At 39.2% G+C, this 25,425-nt stretch overlaps 1 protein-coding gene across 6 annotated transcripts in view; it reads right to left on the bottom strand.

The window, feature by feature from the left end:
• Positions 1-6,457: 6,457 nt before the first annotated feature.
• Positions 6,458-25,425, bottom strand: part of LOC311081660 (tripartite motif-containing protein 16-like) — a 34,254-nt gene continuing 15,286 nt past the window's right edge. For 2 of the 6 annotated variants that reach the window (XR_014605958.1, XM_084112270.1), the window contains one exon: positions 6,458-10,277. Coding sequence is in view for 1 of the 6 variants with exons in the window: in XM_084112270.1 (XP_083968396.1) it covers positions 9,739-10,277 (539 nt within the window). In the remaining 5 variants the exon portion in view is untranslated. The remainder of the gene's footprint in view (positions 10,278-25,425) is intronic. The other 4 variants (XR_014605960.1, XR_014605962.1, XR_014605959.1 and 1 more) reach the window with 4 other exon arrangements.

Here is a 25,425-nt window from a genome sequence, read left to right as displayed (position 1 = left end):
ATGGATGACATGTAGCCATGATGTCCCCATACCTGGAGTTTGTGCTCTTGATTTCGCCCAATCAAGTGCACACACACAGCAGTGAGTATTGAACACACACACACACACTGTGAACACACACCCGGAGCAGTGAGCAGCCGTTTTTGCTGCTGCGCCCAGGGAGCAATTGGGGACCATTTTGTTCTTGTTGTCTGAATGTTTAATAATGACAAATTTTGGTACAATTTAAAAATGTTTTGTTTAATATTGTTTAAAGAAATGGTACAAATTAAATCTTTCTTTTTAAGGACTTATCAGCCCACTCCACCCCACCACAGATTGACCAAGGATCTAGATGAGTAGGCCTACTCGCAATTTAGTGGAGGATTGTTCATTATTTGCTACACTGCACTGTCACTTCTGATATGGATCCATTAACCTTTTGTTATGTGTGAGGTGTTTTGATTTTACTTCATTTAATAAAATTTACAAAAATAGATTTTACATAATTGACAGAGTAGTTCACTTTAAAATGAAAATTACCCCATGATTTACTCACCCTCAAGCCATCGTAAGTGTATATGACTTTCTTCTTTCAGACGAATACAATTGGAGTTATATCAATAAACACCCCGATGCTTCCGAGCTTCGTAATGTCAGTGAATGGCAACCATCAGTTTAAAGCTCAAAAAAGTGCATCCATCCATCATAAACGGCCATACGCAGTCTACTTGTGTATAAAGCACAACTTGCGCAACTTATGACGTCAGAAGTAGCGTAGTGCATCATGGTGTATTGTAAATATCAGCAGTTCGTCACATTACTCACATAAGTTGCGCTTTACCCTTAAGTGGATTCCATATGTTTGTTTGCTTGGAAGCTAGTTGTTTTACTTCATAAAGTTTTAAATATGAATATTTTCATACACAAACTCAGGCTTCGCTTCAGAAGGCCTTTATTAGCCCCCCCGGAGCCGCGTAGAGTTCTTATATAATGGATGGATGCACTTTTATCGGATGGTTGCAGTCCACTGCCATTATGAAGCCTGGAAGTGTCAATGTGTTTATTAATATAACTCCGATTGTATTAGTCTGAAAGAAGAAAGTCATACACACGCTTGAGGGTGAGTAAACTATGGGCTAATTTTCATTTTAAAGTGAACTACTTTAATACTATGTGTAGTTAGGATATTGAATTAAGTGTAATGTTTCTCTACATATCAGAAATACAGAGCCACATATATTATCAGAAATTAGAGCTGAAATTGTTGAAAGATTTTGATCTCGATTCAAATACCCACGCAATATTTTCCTAAATGACAACGATTTGTCTTAAACCTTTTGTCAAGTGAGATCACAGTGAACATTTATATCTGCGTTGGCACTGTCAGTACCCACATTGAATCTAAACATAGCTTTTACATGAATGCTAAGTCATCGGGTTGATGTGCATTTGTAAGTCACAAGCTTCAGATCTGATTTAATCTTTTGATGTGAACGTAATATGCAGTTTCCTGCTGTTGTCACAAACTAACCATCCTCCGTTGTTTTAAAAAGCAGACTTATATTTAGAGACACGGGGCACACAAAGCTTTCTGTGCTGCTTATATTAATCAAGCAGTAAAAAAACAATGCCCAGATGCCCAAAACAAGGCATCTACAGATGAGAGTCCAAAACAAGCACTTGTTGGACAACGTTGTCCTGCACCACTTCACAGAATGAGTGGGAAGATCATTTTAGATTGACACAACAGTCATTTATTATATTCTTAAATAATATTACAACAACATCAGCTCTTAATTCAAATGATCACAGAAGTACTGAGATAAAAGTTTATAGTTCAGATATAAACACTGTCTACAGTAGCAATCAAAATAGAGTAAATCAACTTTTGCAAGAAACTTGATACTTGAAACTTTAATCATTCATTTTAGAGATTCGTTCAAATACACTGATTCATCCAGTAATGAAACGCGTATTTTAGTCATTAAATCATTCATTCATTCAAACTTCTTCTTTTTTTTCATTCAGATTAAACATTTTAAATTGACTGCAGAAATTAACATTTGTAAGAACCTTTAGTAAATTACATGTTATGTTGTTAATTTATCTGAAACGCTAAAAGAATCAGGATTCTCATCTTAACTTAATTCTAACTTGTTATTAAAACTGTGACTCTTAAGTCGAGCCATCCTGGAAATGTAAGAATCATCCACACCTGTGATCACCTCAATTATTTTCCAAAGACACAAAGAATAATATTTTTATATTTTTACTTTTAAAGCAATCATAAATCATTAGCAATAAAAAAATCATTAAAATACTTTAACTGTGCATCATTTTGTCTGCCCATTCTATCATGGACTGAGAATCTGATTGTGAGAAACTACCTAATATTAAAATGACAAAAAAGTCTTGAGACAATTTGACAAATAATGTATTATAATAATTGATTTTATAAATATATATATATATATATATATATATATATATATATATATATATATATATATATATATATATATATATATAATATATATTACATTTTTTTTTTTTTTTATTGGTTAATTTGTATCAATGAATGAATTTATGCTTTCAAACATTCAATATTCATACTTTATAAACAGTTTTTTATTAATACAAAATTAAATCGGAATAGTCTGAATAAATAAACAGTAATTCTCTATTGATTTCCCAAATACCCTTCCAGTGACATTCCAATACCATGACCATTCCAATTGAAGTTTAATGCTGGGGGGTAATTCATATTTATAATTAATTAATTAGAAAAGCGATTTAAGGTAATAAAGAAAAAGAAAGGCTTATTGTATTAGTGAAATAATTGTAACTATTTGCAAATAATATTTTACTTTTAATTATGCATGCATTCTCTCTACATGAACCAAGGAAATTATAGCACATTTTCAATTCAAAAAGGCAAAATGTAATAAATAAATTAAAAAAGTTGAGTAATTTGCGTCACCGGATACCGTCGGTAGTTGAACATTTCTATTGTAAAACAGTCTAATAATAAATATTTTCCACTTACATTTTACCAGACATTCGTTTACTTCTTTAATCATTTTGACATTGATGAGCGAGACCGCTGAACTTTTAGTCATCCTAACAACAAACAGAGCGCTGTGTAATGGAGCGCATCGGAGCAGGATCAAGAATATCAATTGCATTGCAGTGAATCTCTTATTTGCATCTTAAGTTTATTGGCAATAATAATGACAGGCATGCCCGCCCACAGAAATGACTGGGCCCCTGAAAAGGTCCAGTGAATGGGCCCTCCCCAAATCTGCTATAGGCTACTCATATCATGCGTGTGCTCCCCGTAAGAAAATTTTGTGCTTTTTAATGTTAAATTCATCAATCTGGTGCACTTTGAGAGTTCAAAATTAAAACTCCAACCCATATTCAGTGTGCAAATTAAAAATTAAAACCTCTTTTAGTTACAGTGTCTGTCTACATTACACTACTACATGATAATAGTTATAATATTAATCCCATGATATAATAGCCATATATTGTAAAACAAATGCACTGAAAAATAAAGGAAACTTTCATAATAAGCCTAGTTTTGTACTAATTTCTATACTTGAAATAGTATATTTCTATACTTCACATTAAAGATGTGATTGGGCCAGCCCAGTAACCATCAAGAAAAGAACCGGTACTATACGGTTATCTGGACCATACGATGGCCTACCCCTAACTCCGCCCCTAACCCCGCCCCTAAACCTACCCGTCACTGGTCCGGATAACCGTGTAGTTTCAAAGAACCAATGGGCCGCTGATTTACTTGTTTCATAGGCCGGTGTTTCAGGAAAAAAAACTAACGCTGACTTTTTTTGACCAATGAATTACAGCGCCAGCGCCGCTGATTAAGCAAAAAAAAAAAAAAAACGAATGTACAGTTTTATAAGCCGTTAAGACAAAAAAAGAAAAAAAATATGAGATGCATCGGCCCAAAAAGCACGTCGGCCCACTGGGAATCTCCCGGTAGTCCTGAATCCCGATGGCCAGAGGCATCTACATGCCTGGACATCACACTTTAAATCCTACCTGTTGCCTTTCATCCACTTATTTAGCTGCTGTCTCATAAATTGACATGCCATCTCCTTTTCCTCTTTCTTTTTCTCTGTTTAGCCCCCACCAGCTATTTTGCTTTATTCATCTTTTTCGACGACAACTCACTACTCGTACCTGCTGCTCGCTCAGCACTCACGGCGCCCGCGCCCGCTCGCGATATTAAGTATAACAAAAAATAGCTCAGACCATTTTCAGGAAAGGGGTGTTTTATTATGACACAGGCTACATTTTACTCAAGCAACATTAAATAAAATGCATTTTTTTCTCACTTTCAACAATTAATGGTGCTATTTTGGTTAAAAATAAAATTTGGTAACTTTTGCTTATATTTAGGATGAATTACAGCTGGACTGTATGGGCCCCCTCTAGCGGCTGGGCCCCAGAAAACGTTCCCCTTTATCCCCCCTTATGGACGGCCCTGATGACAGGTTTGCGAAAGTGTAGAACTCGGTGAGCTCGCGCAAAACACATCTTTAGCACAGCGACTCATTTAAACGCCTCTGATTGGCCGATGCGTTCAACAGACATGTCTGTGATTGGCTACAATGCTCAACGCTGCAAACGTACGTGCTAAGTATCTTTAATGCAAGAGGAAAATGTAAATAAAACTGTAATATGCACTTTTCATGTAATTTTATTCACATTTGTTTTTTCCTGATTAATTGTATTGCTCTATGAAAAAGACAAGATAAAAAAATATTCGGGGCTTTACTTAAAACATTCGGGGCTTTACTTAAAACATTCGGGGCTTCAGGCTGAATCCTAATTCTCTGTCTTACCCCTTCCCCTCCCCCTACCCCTGCGTCTTACCCCTTCCCCTCCCCCTACCCCTGCGTCTTACCCCTTCCCCTCCCCCTACCCCTGCGTCTTACCCCTAGCCCTTGTCCCTCGAAACCGAGTGGTAAGCGCTAGGGGTGAAAACATACCCCTATGAAATGAGACGCCACTCCAAATGAGATTTCCTCCGCCGTCCCTGTGTGCTACAGGACAGTAACTTACATGTAAAGAACGTATCTTTTTCCCGGACATGTCGCTAGGGCTGGGTACCGAGTTTCGATACTTTTTAGGTACCGATCAAATTGCCTCGATACTATCGAGTATCGAAAAATTACATGTTGTTCGGTACCAGATTTCGATACCTAAGGGGTTAACTCGTCAACGTCTGTGCTCAAACAAATACATATGAAATGCAGAACGACACACATAAAGTCGCTCACGCACATACATGTGTAGAGTTTGCGTAACTCTACACACACGAGAAGCGCGGAACTCTCCGCGCACATACTCATATGAGACGCGCGCACGCACAAACTCTCTACGCGCATACTTATGAGACGCGAGCACACACACACACACACAAACTCTCCGCGCACATATTCATGAGACGCGAGCACACACACAATACCTTAAAAATGTGGAAAAGTCGATCAAAAGTGTGGCTACATTTCTCCAGGCTCGATGCCAACAGCGCGCGATGCAGTATTTGCGGTAAAATAATTGCTGCAAGACCGGTACTACGACAAATATGATGAAGACCTTGACAGTGCACGGCCACGGAGTAAACATAAGAGCAGAAAGTTGCTTCGCCTTCGACTGGTAAATGAAGAGGTACCTTGTTGATCACTCTGACAGTGTTTATATTGCAATAATAACCTACTGAGTACACAGCCGTTCAAAAATGTGTTGGTTAGTCAGATTTTTTTTTTTTCAGTAAGGATGCATTAAAGTTATCAAAAGTGACATTAAAACATGTGTAATTGAACAAAATATTTCGTTTTTAAATAAATGCTGTTCTTTTGACATTTTTATTCATCAAAGAATCATGAAAAAAATGTATCCTAGTTTCCAAAATATTAAGCAGCAAACTGTTTTCATATTTCTGAAGGATCATGTGACACTGAAGTAATGATTTTGAAAATTCAGCTTTGACATCACAGGAATAAATTACATTTTGAAATATATTCAAATAAGATTTTTTGTTCCTTTGTGCACTGGCTAAGAAGCATGAGTCAAACTGAAAAAATAAAACCAAAATTTTCTGAGGTAATGTGTTATGTAATCTTGTTAAAATGGATTTCATAAAATTGGTATCGAAAAAAGTATCGTTAGGAACCGGTATCGAAACTGAGGTATCGAAAATGGCACCGGATCGAAAGATTTTGAACGATACCCAGCCCTACATGTCGCCTGGATTTCGGGATCACCCAAAATGTCCGGGATTCGGCTTTTGCTTTCTGCCGTCGCTATTCATTATGTTTATGTAACCCCTAGGGGGCGCTCACACCGAAATTTGTATAGATAAACTAGAAACCCCAAAAACCCACGCTCCCTTCTTAGATATTGAGGCAGGTGGTATCCAATGAAGGAAAGGACATGGGACTGATGTACTCAATTATAAATTTATTAAACAATCAATATAATAATTGGCAGTAAAAATAGACAAATATTCCCTCCAGGTAACAGTAAGCAATTTTACAATAAATAGATCACAGTGAGTTAAAGCATCATAGTGCATGGATACAAGAAATAAAGTCTAACAATATCAAATCTACAGTGCATAAAGTCTACTAAATAAGTACTGCTCACAAAACACTCAAACACTGCAAGAAATACTCCAAACCAATACTACCATACAGACACACACAACACAGCATTTCACACTTCACTAGTGAACATTACATTACAAAATGGATACTGTTTCCAAGTGAAATATTGCACAATGCCCATAGGCCAAATGTTAGAATGGCTTAAGCCCAACTAGATCCAAGTCATCACTGGTAGTAGCCGCTCCTCAGGACGCACACATGCACACACAAAAATAAAAAATAAAACAATGATTAAGCTCAGGAAAAACAGTGGCTAGTGACCGACGTGGGCAATCCTCCTATAAATCACAAGTAAAGATGGTTTATGATGCTATAACAATTTAAAATAACTGATTAGAAAATTAAGGCAAAAAGCTGGATAAAACTTACATTTTTCTTTGCATCAAAGTCGTATGCCCCATAGCAATTTAATTAAACGATGTGGATGACTGAAAGCTGTGCACACTCTCTATTGTTGCTTCTATTCATACATATTAACAAAACAGGAAACAATCAGCGCTAACAATTATACATTTTATCTAAGAGGAAAAAAAAAAGGTCAGCGTTACTTACGTTGCTGCAACACCTGCGTAAGATCACTACGCTAGTTCTGTAAGCTCTTTACTGCTGGTACCATTTACTGGACACCATAAACACAGACCCCAGACCGAGCTACAAAACAAACAAACAATGAGCTGTGGTAAGCGGCTCAATGACTTTAATATCACGCAACGAACTGGCGTGAACTTCCACAAAGACTTGCGCCACTTACGTTGAGCGCAACACCTGTGGAAGATCACTCCTTACTATGATGACAGCAAGTTTCTGTACGTGCTCTACTGCTGGTACCATTTACTGGACACCATAAATACAGACACCAGCCCGAGCTACAAAACAAACAAAGAGCTGTGTTAAGCGGCTCAATGAATTAAATATCAACAACAAACCGGCATGAACTTCCAGCAAGACTTGCGTTACTTACATTGCTGCAACACCTGCGTCCAATCACTTGCTATTGTGAAAGCAAGTCTCTATAAGATAGTCACTGCTGGTTCCATTTACTGAACACCATAAAAGCAGCTGTCAGACCGAGCTCCTCCCGTTTGCACAACTGATACACAATAAGACTCACCCTTCAACTCACACCGCATGTTTTCCTTGTTCATATCTCCCCACATTTAAAGGGACACGTCACTTACGCCACCTGATCCCAATAATCAGCAAACCTTAAAGGTACACTTCCCAAACTCACCACCTGACCCACTACATTTATATGCACAGGGTGTTGTTTCAATCAGACTGAATCCATTCTAATCGGTGAATCTGAATGTAGTGTTTAACGTACATGAACGCTAAACAAATGATCGGTTTATGTGCGTTTTAGCATTGCTTAAATTCCTGTGTTTTTGTATCAGTCGGGATCCGTTTGAAGCTGAATGCATGACCTGCAAAGCTGGCACATATGTGTCAGTGTCAAATAATGTACACATAATGAATGGCGCCTGTAGTAAGCAAAAGCCGAATCACGGACATTTTGGGCGATCTCGAAATCCTGGTCGGACGTGTCCGGGGAAAAGGAAATGCCGGACTGATTGTACAAACCAGCAATGTATCGTTAGCACAGCCTAGCGTAGCAGACTAGTGATTTTTAAAAACGTTTAAAAACGTTTCAGTTAACAACATGGTTGCAAAAATATATGTACATGACTGTGTAGAACACTAAACAAGACTGTCATAATTTTTCAATCAATCATGTAAGCCGAAAATACTTACATTTATGGGACTCTCTTGATAGTATGCCCACCATTGTTGCCAGTTGCGAAGTGCATTCTGGGTACCCCTTGGTTTCAAGTAAGCTCGTGAAAATTCTTGGTTTTAAGGGGTATCTACCCCTTCCCCTTAGCCCTACCCCTAGATCAAAATGAGAATTGGGATAGCTCTTACTCTCACGTGCACGTGCAAAACTAAGGGGAAGGGGTAAGGGGAAGAGGTAAGACAGAATTTGGATTCAGCCTAAGCCCCCTTAGCCCAGCCCTAGCGCCGCTCCTTCACGCAAGGTCTCTTGCTTGCTTTCCCTCTCTGCCGTGCGTGCGCTACGCGGTTTGAAGCACAGTCTCTGTCTTCCATGCGTGCTCGCTCTAGATTCCGGGAGATTTTAACTAATTTGCGCCATAACTAGTGGTCCAATCAGTAGTTAAGAGCCTGAATTGTTTATAGTAATTTGGAAATTTTGTGCACATGAGTGAAAAAAAAATACAGCACAGAAGAATGTCTCATTTAGCGTGAGATTTCTTTGTTAAGCGTGAGAGCGTGAGATTGAGGCTGAATGCGTGACTGTCACGCCAGATGCTTGAGAGTTGGCAACCCTCTGCACCTTGCGCAAAACTTTTGCACTTTTTTCTAAATATCGATAAAAAACTATTGCCAAATGACGGCGTTTCCATTAACCGATGTTATGCGACTAAAACGTCATTTTTTCCTCTGGCGATAAGTCATTTCAAAAATCATGGCAACAGACGTTGGTAGGTTTATAGATTTATCACAGCCACGTACTGCACTAGTCATTATTATTATTAATGGAAGGAAACGTTGCCGTGTAATCCAAGCATCAATGGCAAGGAAAGACCCTTATACTGTGTCTGTGAGCGGCACATATGAGGTGTTTCTGGGTGTTTCTCACTCATTTCTGCTCTGAGGTCTTGATTGTGGCATTTCTTTGAGGTTTAGAATCCAGTATTCCTGTCATTCTATTGTCTTTATGAATTTAATAAAGAAGTCCGTCTCATATTATGTCCAAACACACCACGTCTTCTAAGTCAGCTGACCTGTAAATGCGCAAAAACTGTTTCCATTGCAGATTTGCGAAATATTTCTTTTTCGAATTGCCTGAAAAAACACCTCATGCGAGCGGAAAAACTTTTTTTGCCATAAATAGGAGTTTTTGCGAAATTGACGTGTTTCCATTGAGCGTATTTTCAATTCGCAATTTTAATTTGCGCAATTTGAAGGGTAATAGAAATGTGGCTACTGATTTAACATGCAGCTCAAAGTATTATGGGTAGAATCTCTCTACAGTCTATTCTGATTCATCAACAAGTTTCAATGAAGATCTAGAATAAAGCCTAAACCCAGGATACAGCGTCTGAGTGAATGTGGTCTGGACTGTGTGTATGAGGCTCAGTGTGTCAGAGACGCTGTAGAAGGACAGAGTTCCTGCACTGTAATCCACATACACTCCTACTCTCCTGATGACAGACTCTACAGGGAGTTTAGTCTCTATATTATTGTGTCTGAATGAGTAATTGGAGTAAGAGCAGAATAAACTCCAGGACTGATCATTAGATCCAAATCGACACTTATTACACCGTCCCTTCCTGTTGATGCTCTTATATGACACTGATATTAACACACTTCTCCCACTCCACTCAATCTCCCAGTAACAGCGTCCACACACACTCTCTCTACACAACACCTGATACACATCATCAAATCTGTCTGGATGATCAGGATACGGCTGCTTTGTGAGAGTGTCAGTGAATTGAATCACTCTGTTCTCCTCATACAGACGAAGGATTTTATGTGCTGTGTTCAGATCCAGATTGAGCTGATGGGAATCTGATGGAGAGAAAACACATCAGAATAAGGAATTGTGAATCTGATCTTTTAATATACACTGCAAAAAATGTTTTGGTGCTTGGTAAACAATTAAAATTAGTTAAAAACATATAATTACTGAAAATTTAGTTTTTACCTAATTTTATTGTGTGAAATCCACTTGAATATGTAAAACTGAAGATAACTTAATCCATTTGAACTATCTGAATAACTAGTGTTGAATCAATTTAAACTGGGCTGTGGATTTTTAGTTCCCAGAATGCATATCCCAGAGTTTGCATAGGTCTTGATCAGAAGAGTAAATGTTGATATTAAGTGCTATTTTATGTGTTATGCCTGTTAGTGTTTAATGTTCAGTTCTGTTTGACATGTAAAAGAGTTTCAGTTGTGTCAGTGTTTGTGTTCAGGCTGTGGGAGGACATCACAAACATCACGTGTGTCGCTTCACTCAATGAGGAAAAAACTGCACTCATGCCAGCACTGAGACGAGTCTCTTCAAGTTTCAAGTTTCAAGTTTGTATTTATTTATATAGCACATTTAAAAACAGCAAACAGGGCTGACCAAAGTGCTGAACAATAGACAAGATACAAAACATAATCACACATTCATGACAAAAGCTCACAATGTATTAAAAGCTAAAGAAAAAAAGTAGGTTTTAAGAGAGGATTTAAAAACAGTTAGAGATTGAGCCGCTCTGATGTAAAATGGAAGGCTGTTCCACAGCCTAGGGCCAGCAATCGCAAAGGCTCTGTCTCCTCTATTCTTAAACCGTGATCTGGGGACAGACAAAAGTTTCTGATCACCAGACCTCAGGTTTCGTGTTGGATTATGTGGACAGAGAAGCTCGGACAAATAGCTCGGTGCCAGATTATTTACGGATTTAAAAACAAAGAGAAGAATTTTAAATTCAATTCTAAAATGCACTGGTAGCCAATGCAGCGATTTTAAAATAGGTGAAACATGATCAAATTTGCATTTTCTTTTGAGAAACTTTGCAGCAGCTTTCTGTACTAATTGGAGACGAGCAGTAGAGTGTTTGGGTATGCCATAGTAGAGGGAGTTGCAATAATCCAACCGTGATGTAATGAGCGCATGGACAGCAATCTCTAAGGTTTTCTCAGAAAGAGATGATCTGATCTTAGAGAGAAGACGTAACTGGAAAAAACAAGAACTAATCACCGCATTAATTTGTTTTTCAAATTTGAAGTTCAGATCCCAGAAAACACCTAAGTTTTTAATGCAAGAGGAAGTTGGAGAGAGGTGATCCAGATCAATGTTACTGCTATTAAAGTTGTCATGGGGGCCAAAGACTATAACCTCGGTTTTGGAATCATTCAGAAATAAGAAATTTTGAGAAAACCACATTTTTACTTCTTCTAGGCATGCAAAAAGAGATTTCAGTGCAGTATCTTTGTTGCGTTTCAGAGGCAAATAAATTTGTGTATCATCTGCATAGCAGTGAAATGATACACCATGCTTTCTGAAAATGGAGCCCAGAGGAAGTAAATACAGGGAAAAAAGAATGGGTGCGAGAATAGACCCCTGCGGCACTCCACAGGAGAGTTTGGCAGGCGAGGAAGAAAAATTACCAAGTTTAACAGAGAAACTTCTATTTGTTAGATATGATTTAGACCAACTGAGGACAGTTCCCTGGATGCCCACAGAATATTCTAGTCGGGATAAAAGAGTTTTATGATCAACTGTATCAAAAGCCGAGGTTAAGTCTAACATTATTAGGATCACCGAGTCACCAGTGTCAGTCGCTAATAGAATATCATTAGAGACCCTTAATAAAGCAGACTCAGTGCTGTGCAGAGGCTTAAAACCAGACTGGAAAGTTTCAAGAATTTGATTTGAGCTAAGAAAAGACTGGAGTTGATTAAGAACCATTTTCTCCAATGCTTTTGCAATAAAAGGTAGTGTCGAGATAGGTCGAAAATTATTAAAATCCCTATCATCAAGTGAAAGTTTCTTGAGAAGAGGTGTAACGATGGCTTGTTTTAGGCTATCAGGGATAGTCCCTGTGCTCAAGCATTTATTCACAAAAGACACCAAACTTGTTCCAACTGAATCAAAAATTTGTTTCAAAATACGGGGAGAAAGAACATCAAGAGAGCAGAAGGAAGGTTTCAAGTGATCAACAATTTCTCTGAGAGACAGAAGAGAAACTGGGTCAAAGACGCTCCATATGGCTGAAGAACAACCCAGTTCAGGTGAGACAATAGCAGAAGGTTGTAACTGAGATCTTAGAGAGGTGATCTTCTCACAGAAAAACCTTGAGAAACCTTCACATAATGATACTGAGGGATTTGAAATCACATTTACAGGAGGATTTAGAGCAGAATTTAACACAGAAAATAAGGCTTTTGAACTATGATGGTTTTTTAAAATTAAATTAGAAAAATACTTAGACTTAGCAGACATCATGGCTTTCTGAAAAGCACTGAGGGAGTTTTTCAGCATTTCATAAGAAACTTGTAGCTTATCACTTTTCCATTTACATTCTGCTCTTCTACATGCTCGCCTCAGAGAGCGGATGGTATCATTGAGCCATGGTTCAGTCTTAGGTTTTGGCTTCTTCGTTTTTAAAGGAGCAATGGTATTTAAAACCTCGGAGCATACAGTATTGAACAGACTAAGATGTTCTTCAGCATCCAAGTCGGGTAAGGGTGACTCCAGGGACAGAGACAGACACACCTCATTAAAGGTGTTAGTGAATTCATCACGGAAACAGGGAGAAAAGGAGCGAGTCCATTGTGCAGTAGGAGTAATGTGCAATCTTGAAGGAGGAAAGGACATAGAAAACAGTACAGGCATATGATCAGAGATCAGAGTGTCAAAAACCTGAACATCAGTAATGGAAACACCATGTGAGAGTACCAGGTCCAGAGTGTGACCATGAGTATGAGTGGGATCTTTCACCCACTGAACCATGTTAAATGAATTGATGAGATTTAAAAACTCCATTGTTAGAGGTTTTGACTGACAGCACACATGAATATTAAAGTCCCCAAGCAGAAGAATATTGCTGTAATTAGTTACACATTCACCTATAAAAGCAGTAAATTCACTAATAAAATCTTTCACTAGGTGAGGGGGGTGATACAACAGCGCTAACAAAACAGGATCGTCAAATTCCAGTCGCAACAGCTGTACTTCAAAGCTACTGTAGACTGAAGACGGAACAGAGCGACTACTAAAACTGTTTTTTAAAATCACCGCTAGACCACCCCCGCGGCCAGAAGAGCGCGGAGAATTATAGAATGTGCAGCCTGCCGGAATCAGCTCAGCAAAAGGACTTAAATCACCAACCTTCGTCCAAGTTTCTGTGATGCACATAAAATCCAATGCGTGGGTAGTAAAAAAGTAATTTAAAATGAACGTCTTATTGACTAGCGATCGGAGCCATCCTGGAAGGTACCGAGTCAGAGATCGCGGGAGAGAAGACTCTATTCAAAGATCGAAGATTCTGTAGATTAGCTCCACCGCCGCGAATACAGATCGGAGGGTAGCAGGGGATCGTCGAATGAGAGTCCTGGAGAATGGTCCGAAGCCAGCGAACAGGTGGATCGAGCAAACGCCAACCAGCGCATCGTCCAACGCCTAGATTCCACGTCGTCATGGAGATGAAGCTGGACGCGCGGGCAGCGCGGCCGGTGTGTAGCGCCATTTTCAGTTTGACAGCAACCCCTCCGCGCTTGCCGCGTCTCCTGCGGCGCTTTCTGCGGGGAACACCATGAGGCCACAGATACTCTGGAATATCCCAGGTAGAGTTTGGAGATCAGGATTGTGAACCAGCCACAGAGCTTTTTAACTCTGGGTTATATGTGGCCACAAAAGAGTCTCGAATATCCAGAAGTAACTGGCGATCATAAACCAGAAGTGAGTAGCAGTTTGATGCAGATAGAAGCACAAAAATAGCACAAAGTAGCAGAGACATCAGACGGCATGCCACGTACACCGGCGCCATCTCCGGATGTCAAAGTCAGTAGACTGTTCTTACTTCCTCATCCCTTATGTTACACTCTTCTGCTAGACTCTTCCTGTATGCTAGACTCTTCTTACTTCCTCATCCCGTATGTTACACACAATTACAATAAACATAAGTGTCTTTAGCATTTGCTAGTTATTATCTACAGCAGGAACTATTATTAATATAACTATAATCTATTAGGTTGGTTCAATAAAACATTATTTGTGTAAATGAACTTGTTTTAGTCTTGTTGTACAGATCTTAACTAATTGTGTGGAAAAGTTATTCTTAATTTAATTAAGTTTATTGAACAAACAATTTTTGAGTGTACAGAATTATTTCAAACGATGAGATTCCTTTCGAGGGAACTTGCGCTGCATTGAAAGATGACACTTTGGGGAACGCCTCCAGAGTGATCGCATCTGAAGCCCGTACGGAACTAGTCCAATCTCAATTGGTGTAGCGTCATGACGTCACATATGATGGCGTAGTGGAACTATAAAGGGACACCGGCTCATAACAGCGTCAGCTTCTGTTCTTCAGCAAACGTTCTGTGTTGCCTTGTGTGTCTTATTTGGTGTTGTCTGTCCCATTATATCTTATCAAAGTGAAAAAGTATGGCGAGTCTAAAGAAAGTATTTAGGTGAAAGTGACACACACTTGCTCTGTGTTATGTGCCTGGGAGTGGAGCATGCACAGCTGTACTTGAGGGTGCTGTCTCTGCTGTCAAACTGATTTGCTGCCCATCAGAACGCTCCGCTCCTGCCTGGTTTTGTTTCATGAAGCAGGCCAGGCTTGTGCTCCCCGTGTTCGGGACCAGCAGCGCAGTGTTTACAATCATGAGGATCGCAAATGGAGCTGGCTGAGGATGTTAAGACAGCTTCGGCCCTTTCTCAGCATTCAGTGGCCAGCTCCACTGGTCCCATTCAGGAGTCAGAAGCCTGCCCCGCGGCTTCTTCCGCCCGAAATGAGGAACTGATGCCAGTCCCCCTGCCTTTGAGGAGCTGCTGGAGGTTGTGACCAGAGTGGTGGCCAATTAAATATTCAGTTTGAGAGAGAAGTAAATCTCTCATGTGCCTCTGCTGCCGACAAGAGCACTCCAATACATCCTCTGGCTCAGCGGACAGTGCTCTATTGTCACGATGCCAGGAAGAGCAGGAGATGTTGGTCGAGGGCGAGGAAGACGAGTCACCTGAGCCCTCACGACCTTCCTGCCCGGGGCATGACGATCTTTTGCATTTAGATTATATATACCCCGCTGATCAGAGTCTGTGCCCAGGCAGCCAGGGGGTCCTTGCCCAGCCCGGTTTGAGAACCGTCGCCTCCTGGGCCTCTCCCCCTCTTTCTCAGAGGCACAGGCGCTCTCAGCACCAGTACACGATCCTTCCCTCTGAGGATCTGTACATCGGCCCTCTCCTCTTCCTTTTCTCTCCCCCGTGCTCTTCTTCCTCCACAGGCACCCAGAACATCAGGCCTGAGACTGGGCCAATAATGAGTGTGTTCCATCATTTTGAAACTGTGAGTGTACCCTTTCAGGCTTTAAGAGTATTTACATTATGTACCTCTTTTACATTAAGGCCTCTGCTTCTCAAGTCACAGGTTGAGCTTTGCAGGTCTCTTCACCACTGCGAAAGATTATAGCAAACTCAGCTCCCTATAGTAAGGGAATAGGGGGATGTATATATATATACAGCGGGGAAAATAAGTATTGAACACGTCACTATTTTTCTCAGTAAATATATTTCCAAAGGTACTATTTACATGAAATTTTCACCAGTTGTTGGTAACAATCCAAGTAATCCATACATACAAAGAAACCAAAACAAATAAGTTCAGAAATAAAGTTATGTGTAATAATGTGAAATGACACAGGGAAAAAGTATTGAACACATGAAGAAAGGGAGGTGCAAAAAGGCATGGAAAGCCAAGACAACAGCTAAAAACTATCAGTAATTAAAAAGCAATCCAGCCCCCTGTCAGTGCAAATTAATAACAGCTGGTTCAGTCCCAACGGATGGCCTACAAAAAGGTCTCATTGCCAAGGTGTCACACAAGACACATCTCATGATGGGTAAAAGCAAAGAGCTGTCTCAAGACCTTTGCAACCTAATTGTTGCGAAACATAATGATGGCATTGGTTATAGGTGCCATTCTAAGCTTCTGAATCTTACATTTACATTTATGCATTTGGCAGACGCTTTTATCCAAAGCGACTTACATTGCATTCAAGGTACACATTTTACATTTTGTCAGTTCTTGCTTTCCCTGGGAAACGAACCCATGACCTTGGCGTTGCTAGCGTCAACGCTCTACTCTTTGAGCTACAGGAAAGCCTTGCGAGGAATCTTCCAGTGCTCACAGGAATCTTCCAGTGAGCACTGTTGGGGCCATAATACGGAAGTGGAAAGACAATCATTTCACCATAAATTTGCCTCGACCAGTGCTCCTCGCAAGATTTCTGACAGAGGAGTGAAAATAATAATCAGAAGAGTTGTCCAAGAGCCAAGGACCACTTGTGGAGAGCTTCAAAAAGACCTGCAATTAGCAGGTACTGTTGTCTCAAAGAAAACAGCAAGTAATGCACTCCATCGCCATGGCCTGTATGCACGCTCACCACGCAAGACTCCATTGCTGAAAAAAAAGCATGTTGAAGCTTGTTTAAAGTTTGCTGGACAACATTTGGAAAAGCCAGTGAAATACTGGGAGAATATAGTGTGGTCACATGAGAGCAAAATTGAACTGTTTGGATGCCATAATACACACCATGTTTGGAGGAGAAATGGCACTGCACATTACAATAAAAACACCATCCAACTTGGTGTTGGCTCTTGGACAACTCTTCTGATTAATATTTTCACTCCTCTGTCAGAAATCTTGCGAGGAGCACCTGGTCGAGGCAAATTTATGGTGAAATGATTGTCTTTCCACTTCCGTATTATGGCCCCAACAGTGCTCACTGGACCATTCAGAAGCTTAGAATGGCGCCTATAACCAATGCCATCATCATTATGTTTTGCAACAATTAGGTTGCGAAGGTCTTGAGACAGCTCTTTGCTTTTACCCATCATGAGATGTGTCTTGTGTGACACCTTGGCAATGAGACCTTTTTGTAGGCCATCCGTTGGGACTAAACCAGCAGATCTTAATTTGCACTGACAGGGGGCTTAATGCTTTTTAATTACTGTAAGTTTTTAGCTGTTGTCTTGGCTTTCCATGCCTTTTTGCACCTCCCTTTCTTCATGTGTTCAATACTTTTTCCCTGTGTCATTTCACATTATTACATAACTTTATTTCTGAACTTATTTGTTTTGGTTTCTTTGTATGTATGGATTACTTGGGTTGTTACCAACATCTGGTGAAAATGTCATGTAAATAGTACCTTTGGAAATATATTTACTGAGAAAAATAGTGACATGTTCAATACTTATTTTCCCCGCTGTATATGTGTATATATATATATATATATATATATATATATATATATATATATATATATATATATATATATATCGTGACACCCTTACTATATGCCTCCTCTAACTAAGAGTAGTTTATGAGGTTCTTATATGGTGGGTAACATTAGAATGAAACATCACCTTTAGTGAGTAGCTTGGCTTCCTCTCAATTAGAGAGTTAGTTTACTAAAGCCGTCGCTCATCTTAGCTCCAGATAATTGATATGGCAAGCGTCCGGCCCTCTTAGGAGAGGAATGCCTTGATTCCATTCTGTTTGAGTGAGTGGGCTTCCTCTTGTTAGAGAGTTATTCTGGAAAATAAGCCACTGCTGTTCTGAGCTCCAGGTAAGATCACTATTTCAAGCGTATGGGGCTCAGAGAGGCCTCCTTGATAAACCAGGTTGAGTAAAGTGATTTCCTCTCGCTAAGAGAGTAAAGGGCACTATCCACACAAGTGCGGTCCTCCGTGGGCCGCCTTGATAATCACCCTGTTGATAGTGTGTTGCCTTCCTCTCATTTAGAGAGTGATTATGTTGAAGCCACTGCTCCATTGAGCTCCAGGCCTATGCTGCCTTAAGTGTTGGCCTATTGTAGAGACACCCTGACTATCACCTTGTGGTGAGTCTGTGGGCTTCCTCTCATTTAGAGAGTTACTATGTTGAAGCCACCACTCCACTAAGTTCCAGGTAGATGATGTTTTCAAGTGGAGGCCTGTGGTAAGGCCACCTTGATAATTTCCCTGTGGTGAGTGAAGCTGGCTTCCTCTTACTTAAGAGAGTCGCTATGTTCAAGCCACCGCTCCACTGAGCTCCAGGTGGTCAATTCCCCTGTATTGAGTGAGTTAGCCTTCTCTCGTTCAGAGAGTCGCTATGTTGAAGCCACCGCTCCACCGAGCTCCGGAGGTCAGTTCCCCTGTATTGAGTGAGTTAGCCTCCTCTCGCTTAGAGAGTCGCTATGTTGAAGCCACCGCTCCACTGAGCTCCGGAGGTCAGTTCACCTGTATTGAGTGAGTTAGCCTCCTCTCGCTTAGAGAATCGCTATGTTGAAGCCACTGCTTCACTGAGCTCCAGGCAGTCAGTTCCCCTGTATTGAGTGAGTTAGCCTCCTCTCGCTTAGAGAGTCGCTATGTTGAAGCCACCGCTCCACTGAGCTCCGGAGGTCATGAATGCATGTGTGATCGACCCTCAATTTTTTGGGCTGCCCCGATATCTGGCCTAGGCTTAGTACTTTAGGAATGTGTCTCTTAGACAGAGGCGTTTTTTTCCAGTAGCATCTCCACCTACTAGCCTGGAGTAGCTCAGAGTAGGCCTCTCCAACCCAAGACTGGCAGCAAGTGATCCTGGTACTCCTCCTCTCACTGTGGGATTTACTCGGCCAGGGCTCGTCTTCTGCATTAGGCTAATAATGTGAGTTGCAGACCCTGTGGCCTCCTCTAGCTGCCTAGGTTGAGCTTACTCCTCTTGATACTAGCCTTTGTGCATCCTTCTGGACATTTTTAACTTTTTCAGTTTTGTTTTTATTGACAATTTCGCCTGTTTTTATGCTAACTGCATAAATTTGCTCAGGTGTGTATTTTTATTGAAATTTTACTATTTCACCCACATTTCCTTTAAAAAATATTTTTTGCACTAGGTACACAAAATATTTCCTCTCAGCACCTTTTGGACAAATATGTCTGCATTGAAAACCATTAACACTGAAATTTTTAATCCAAGGGCCATTTAATTAGGAAATGATGCAATCTTTGTTAAGAGGCTTTCATTCTGTTGGCAAGGCTTCAAAATGTAAATTTTTACTATTTTTTACCAGATGGTGACATTTTCTCAGGTTTGGCCTACAAAGCAAATATTCGTTTTATTACTGTTTTCTGCTTAGGCATATTATAGAGCCAATCGGATACATTAAGCAACGCTAATTGTGTGGGTGTGTTGGATTTCAGAGTGTGGTTTGTATGTGTTTAATAAAAAAAAAAATATATGTGTATGTGTGCATGTGTGTTTGTAATATTTGAGAGAGAAAACCTCTACTATAAATAACAAATCAAAAAAGTGTGTCCAGTGGAGTTTTGCTGCCATCCAATAGGGAAAATGTGGTACTGTGATACGCCCAAACAAAATCTTACTGATAGCTAATTTTTTGAGATATCAAGCTCACATTCTGAACGCAACTTGTTTAGATTTATGTCTTTGATTTTCTAGCCATTTTAGAGTTCAACATCTTTATAGTATTTAATATATAAAATATTTTTTTATATATAAAACTAGATTAAAAAGTTTGTCGAGACAAACTTTAAGTTGGCTTGAGAAAGCCGGACCAGAAAGTTTGAAGAAGTTTAAAATAGTTTAAAGTTTAAATTAGTGTGAAGTCTAAATTAGTTTGAAATTTAAATTAGTTTAAAGTTTAAATAAGTTTGATGTTTAAAGTTAAAAAGTTGTTTGTGGTTTAGTAGTGGGTTGCTAAGGTGTTCTGGGTAGTTGCTGTGTGGTTGCTAGGGTATTCTGGGTGGTTGCTAGGCGGCTACTAGGGTGTTCTGGGTGGTTGCTATGGTGTTGCTAGGGTGTTATGGGTGGTTGCTAGGGTGTTGCTAGATGGTTGCTATGGTGTTCTGGTTGGTTGTTATGGTGTTCCTAAGTGGTTGCTAGAGTTTTATGGGTGGTTGCTAGGCAGTTGCTAGGGTGTTCTGGGTGGTTGCTAGGGTGCTACTAGGGTGTTCTGGGTGGTTGCTATGGTGTTACTAGGTGGTTGGTAGTTGTCACAGATGTTACTATGGAGTTTTTATAGAATTCTTAGCATGATCTTGGCATGACTTAGCACTTAACTAATCGCTATTAGCATGCTAATAGCTATTCACTGCTAGCATGTGTAGCATGTTGGAAGTGCTGTTTGCTAGCATGAGTCAAAAGAGCATCTCTATACTATGCTCTGATAGAGATATAGATCTTGCAAAACGGTTGCTAGGGTTCTCAAGTTTGGTTGCTATGGAGTTGCTTGGGAGCTGGGAGCTTTTAACTTAAGAAGTTTAAAGTAGTTTAAAGTAGTTTGAAGTTAAAAGTAGATAGATAGATAGATAGATAGATAGATAGATAGATAGATAGATAGATAGATTGCTGTACTTTTTGCTTGCTGTACTTGCGATGCCTTAGGGCTTGGCATCGGATTGCTGCTTGCAGCTATATTTATTTCAGCCTTTAAATATTTTTTATACAAAGAATGAGTCAAAAAAGATAAATTACTGACATTTAAAATGCACATTAGCTTATCTTTTATTATTAATATTAAAATTTGGTCAGATTTTCCCGTGGCGTCTGTGCACTGCGCTCTCCACAACGACAAAGTTTTAGAAGCTAATGGTTTTCCACCACCGAAAAACGCTTGCTGTAGCTCTGATACAAGATTTATTTATGGGAAACTCTTCTTGCTGATGCCTCTACTCCTCCAGAGCTTCTTAGCTCAGACAGCAACCTGTCTTGGAGCTAGAGTCGAGTAATCGTTCTGGTGTCTATCCTTGAGTTTTTTCCTCGGGTCAGGCTGAGCTCATTGTGGCATGATAGCTCGGGCAGGGAGCACTTCTACCATTATTGTGCTTAGTCTTAGTTGGCATGTTTTGTGTCAGTCATTGTTTTGGCATGCACTCCCCTCAGCATCTCAGGATGCAGTGCAAGTTCCCTTTCACAAGGGAACATCTTGGCTACGACTGTAACCCTTGTTCCCTGAGAACAGGGTATGAAACACTGCATCTCGTTGCCATGCCTCCGGGCTGCCTGCACAGTCCCCTCGAATGATAAGAGGATGACATGTTCTCTAGGTGCCCCTAATATACTTCCTGGTCGCATTAGTATGATGTCATAGGCTGTCGTTGGCCAATACGATTGCCATGGTTTGACAGTTGCTTCAGATACCAGTCACAATGAGGTGTTCCCCTTAAGAGTCTCAGGTCGCAGGTTCTATTTAAAGCTACAATGTGTGATATTTTCCCCCATCTAGAGGTGAAATTGTATATGATTACCCAGTGAATATTAGTTTCTGTTCCTTTCAATTCCGTTGGCGTTGGACGCAAGTTATGCAAGAGGTCATTCTGGCATTATGCACAACCATACTATGGTTAGACAAGCAACTGTAAAACTTCAAATTTACACTAATAGGCTGAATTACCTGTGAAGAAGAAAGCAGGCAACTTTTGGCGTCCGTTTTAAAATCTTTAAATGAGCTCTTTCCATCTGGGAAAAGTTACTCCAATATTAATTTTGGTCATGCTGATTTTCCTGTCACGTTGACGTTTTAATTCTCTTTCGCTTCCTTGGCGATTCTGCTAGCAATATTTCAAATCTGCCGGCAGTCGCGAGTAATCTCCCCCTCACATTCGTCATGGTGTCACTGAGTTTTAAAACTCAAAAGGCGAAGCTTGAATTTCCAGGTATGTCCCTCTTTGGCGAATGTATTTTCAAGATGGAGGCGCAACATGGCTGCTGCCATTCGAGCGACTCGCTCGTATGTATTATAAATGGCAGATTCTATGCTTACAAGAATATTTTTTTAGTTGGTGGAATTACACATGAATGAGCACATCTACCTTTGATAGAACAAAGTATTTTTTTGTTGAGAATCAACTTAAAAAGTTACACAGTGTAGCTTTAATGCAACTACATTTAACCCCCTGGGGTCGGCTATCGCGCCTGCGCAATAATCTACCTTTTTTTTTCTTATCAGTGCAAAAGAGACTCAAATAACTCAGTCGATTTTTGTCATACAGGCAAGTGTTATACATCATTCAAAACTGTTAAATGTCTTTTTATTTATGTACACCAATAATAAAAACAAAATGGTTTGTTTTTCACACCAAATAAAGAAAATAAACATGATGCGCGTTCTCCTGTCTCTCTCAATGTGAAGATCATTCTGAAACGCGACAGAAAATTATCTGTAACTCAGTGAATGCTTGTCACTGTGACATGAAACATGTCTTTACAAAGCTTGAAGTCTCCATTTTTAAATGATGTAAATCATATCAAAAACAAATATTCTCTGTTTAAGTAATCCGTATGAAAGCAACGACATGTACAGTTTCTCCAGTCCGAGCTCAAAAACTCTGTGACCACGCCCACGCGCGCACGAGTGATTGACAAGCTAATAGTCCACGCGGGCCTGTAAACGCCCTCATCACCTCAAAACAAAGAAGCAGAGACTACAGTAACACATTTCTCTGCTTTTCGTCAAGACTGTGTTTGTGCTGTGCTCTTTACCTTGGATTTACCTCAGAATAATTAGAAGAACGCGATTTGAAGATTTTTAAGACATTTCCACTCCTAATAGTAAGCATGTTATTGTTGTATAAACTTTACATTGTAGCTACTAGTTAAACTGGTGCCAGACTAAAATGTATGCTATGAAATGAGATTGGAATAAAAACATGAAGCCTATGTCGTACATGTATATGTAGGATATATATATATATATATATATATATATATATATATATATATATATACACATAAACATCTTGTAATGTGAACTAGAGGCAACCTTTCAATGCTAAATGTATACATGTAAGACACGAGGATGTTTTTCGATAATAAAACACAGCATGATAAAAGTAGTCTAGTATGAGTGTTTACTCTAATATGGTGATTATTATAATGTTTAGACCCATGTTTACTGTTAATTACTTTGTTAGTGGATATCTGCTCAAACATAGATGGTAACAATAATGTTTCAGTTTGGAGCGGCTCGATCGCTTCAGTAAATGTTCTCCACACTCGCTGAGTTTGAGTCAGTCGCGCTGTGCATTAGGCTTCATGATTTTACTCCAATTTCATTTCATATCGTCATAACGAATGGAAACATTTGAAGTAACATTATGATTATCAATATTATCTCTAGTGTAGTGTTACTGATGTTCCTTTATAATGATGTATAGGCCGCCTGCTCTAGGCTATTGTTAATATTATTTTATGCAGCACTGCATGTATATGCCTACAAGGCACAACAAACCTGGTGTTCATTATTTCTATGTGTGTGTGTGTGTATTTTGTACATTTTAAATCGCAATTTTAACCAGTAAAATCTAAAATGTATTCCCAAAATCATGCAGCCCTATAGTTTCTCTTGATATCAGCATGTTCACAGGTGTTTATTTTTATTTTTTTATACAGGGACCAGATGCCACTGATGAGTCCTACTGACTTCAACATTCACATGAGTACATGAACACGGTAAATGAAAAATCAAACACCTTGGAAATGACAGGTATGTACTATGTTTCAGGAATGGCACAAAGGTGTGTGACTGGTTATCATTGTGTTAAATAATGTGCTTTTTGTCATTTGTTGTGTATCTTTGGATTATGTTGTTTTGTAAATAAATAAAACTAGCAACATTTTTGTAATAAAAAGCTATTCTTTTTTAACCCTCTGGGGTCTAAGGTGTTTTTGGAGTCCTTGAGATGTTCTGACATGCTCTTACATTTGTGTTTTTTTCAGTTGCTTATAAACATATTAATGGCAAAGGTGTAATTACACTCTATTTAGCACAAACAGGGCTACCATAATATGTGAGCAACATGAATGTACATCTTTGTATTTTTGAGAGAATAATGTTTATGCATGGTTATTGAAAAAACTAAAAACTAAAGTTTCTGAAATAAACAAAACACATACTAAATATGTGTCAATAAGACTTTTGACTAATGGATGTTGTCGCCTAGAGTGTTTTCTTCAAAATGATGTGAAAATCATCCTGCCTAATCATTCACATAACACAATACATTGTGTAAATATATATATTTTTTATTAAAAAGGTTACAATTACAACAACAATTCAAGTGTAATCTTTCTTTGTAAAAACTAAAGTATACATTTTATCATACATATTTCAAAGTTAAGGATTCATTACTTGAATATAGCCCAGGCTACATTGGAATAAACATTATAACATATTATTTGATTACTTTATTTTTGACAAAACATACTATATTTAACATAGGAGAAAAAATTGGCAAACAAAAGCTTATTTGAGGTGGCAGATATTTTACTGTAAAAATGTATAATCTATCCAAAACTAATCAACGAAATGTTTTCTTTCATATGTCAGTAACATAGGTCTTTCGTTTTTATTATAAAGAATATAAATGTTAATTTGCAGTTCAATACGTTGCTTATACAAATACATTTTATTTCAACATATTTCAGTCGATTTTTACTCAGTATAGCAATACAGTTTGCTAAAAGCGAAACATTCATTCACACACAGAAACGCGATTCAAATTTAAACTTTTTGCCAGTTGTGTTAAACAGCGCGCATCTCTGTCATTCATTCACACACAGAAACGCGATTCACTTGAGAATGAAAAATAAACTTACTACAGTATTCCATAGCTCAGGATCCGATGGTGTAAACAAGTACAATGATCTGAATAAGCTTGATGTGTTTTCTTGAGCTGATATGGGGCGTTCACAGTTTGCACGGATTGCCTCAGTCATTTACGTTTGAATAGCGCGCGCTCTCCGTGGGCGGGGTCAAATTTAAAATAATGAGCTGAGATGAGAACGACTGACATCTTTTTCTTTTCATACAGATTGCATAAACTGAGAATATTTGTTTTTTATAAAAAAATATTTCATTTAAAAGAAGAGAATTCAAGCTTCATGCCTGTGTGTCTGTATGCCTGTTTGACTGAGTATTCGCTGAGTTATGGTTCAATTTCGGACGCATTTCAGAATTGACT

This window comes from Abramis brama (assembly GCF_963993115.1).
Source record: "Abramis brama genome assembly, chromosome: 4".
In the NCBI taxonomy this organism is placed as follows: domain Eukaryota; kingdom Metazoa; phylum Chordata; class Actinopteri; order Cypriniformes; family Leuciscidae; genus Abramis; species Abramis brama.
Note: the sequence above shows the minus strand (reverse complement) of the source record. Positions and strands in the feature narration are given on the sequence as shown.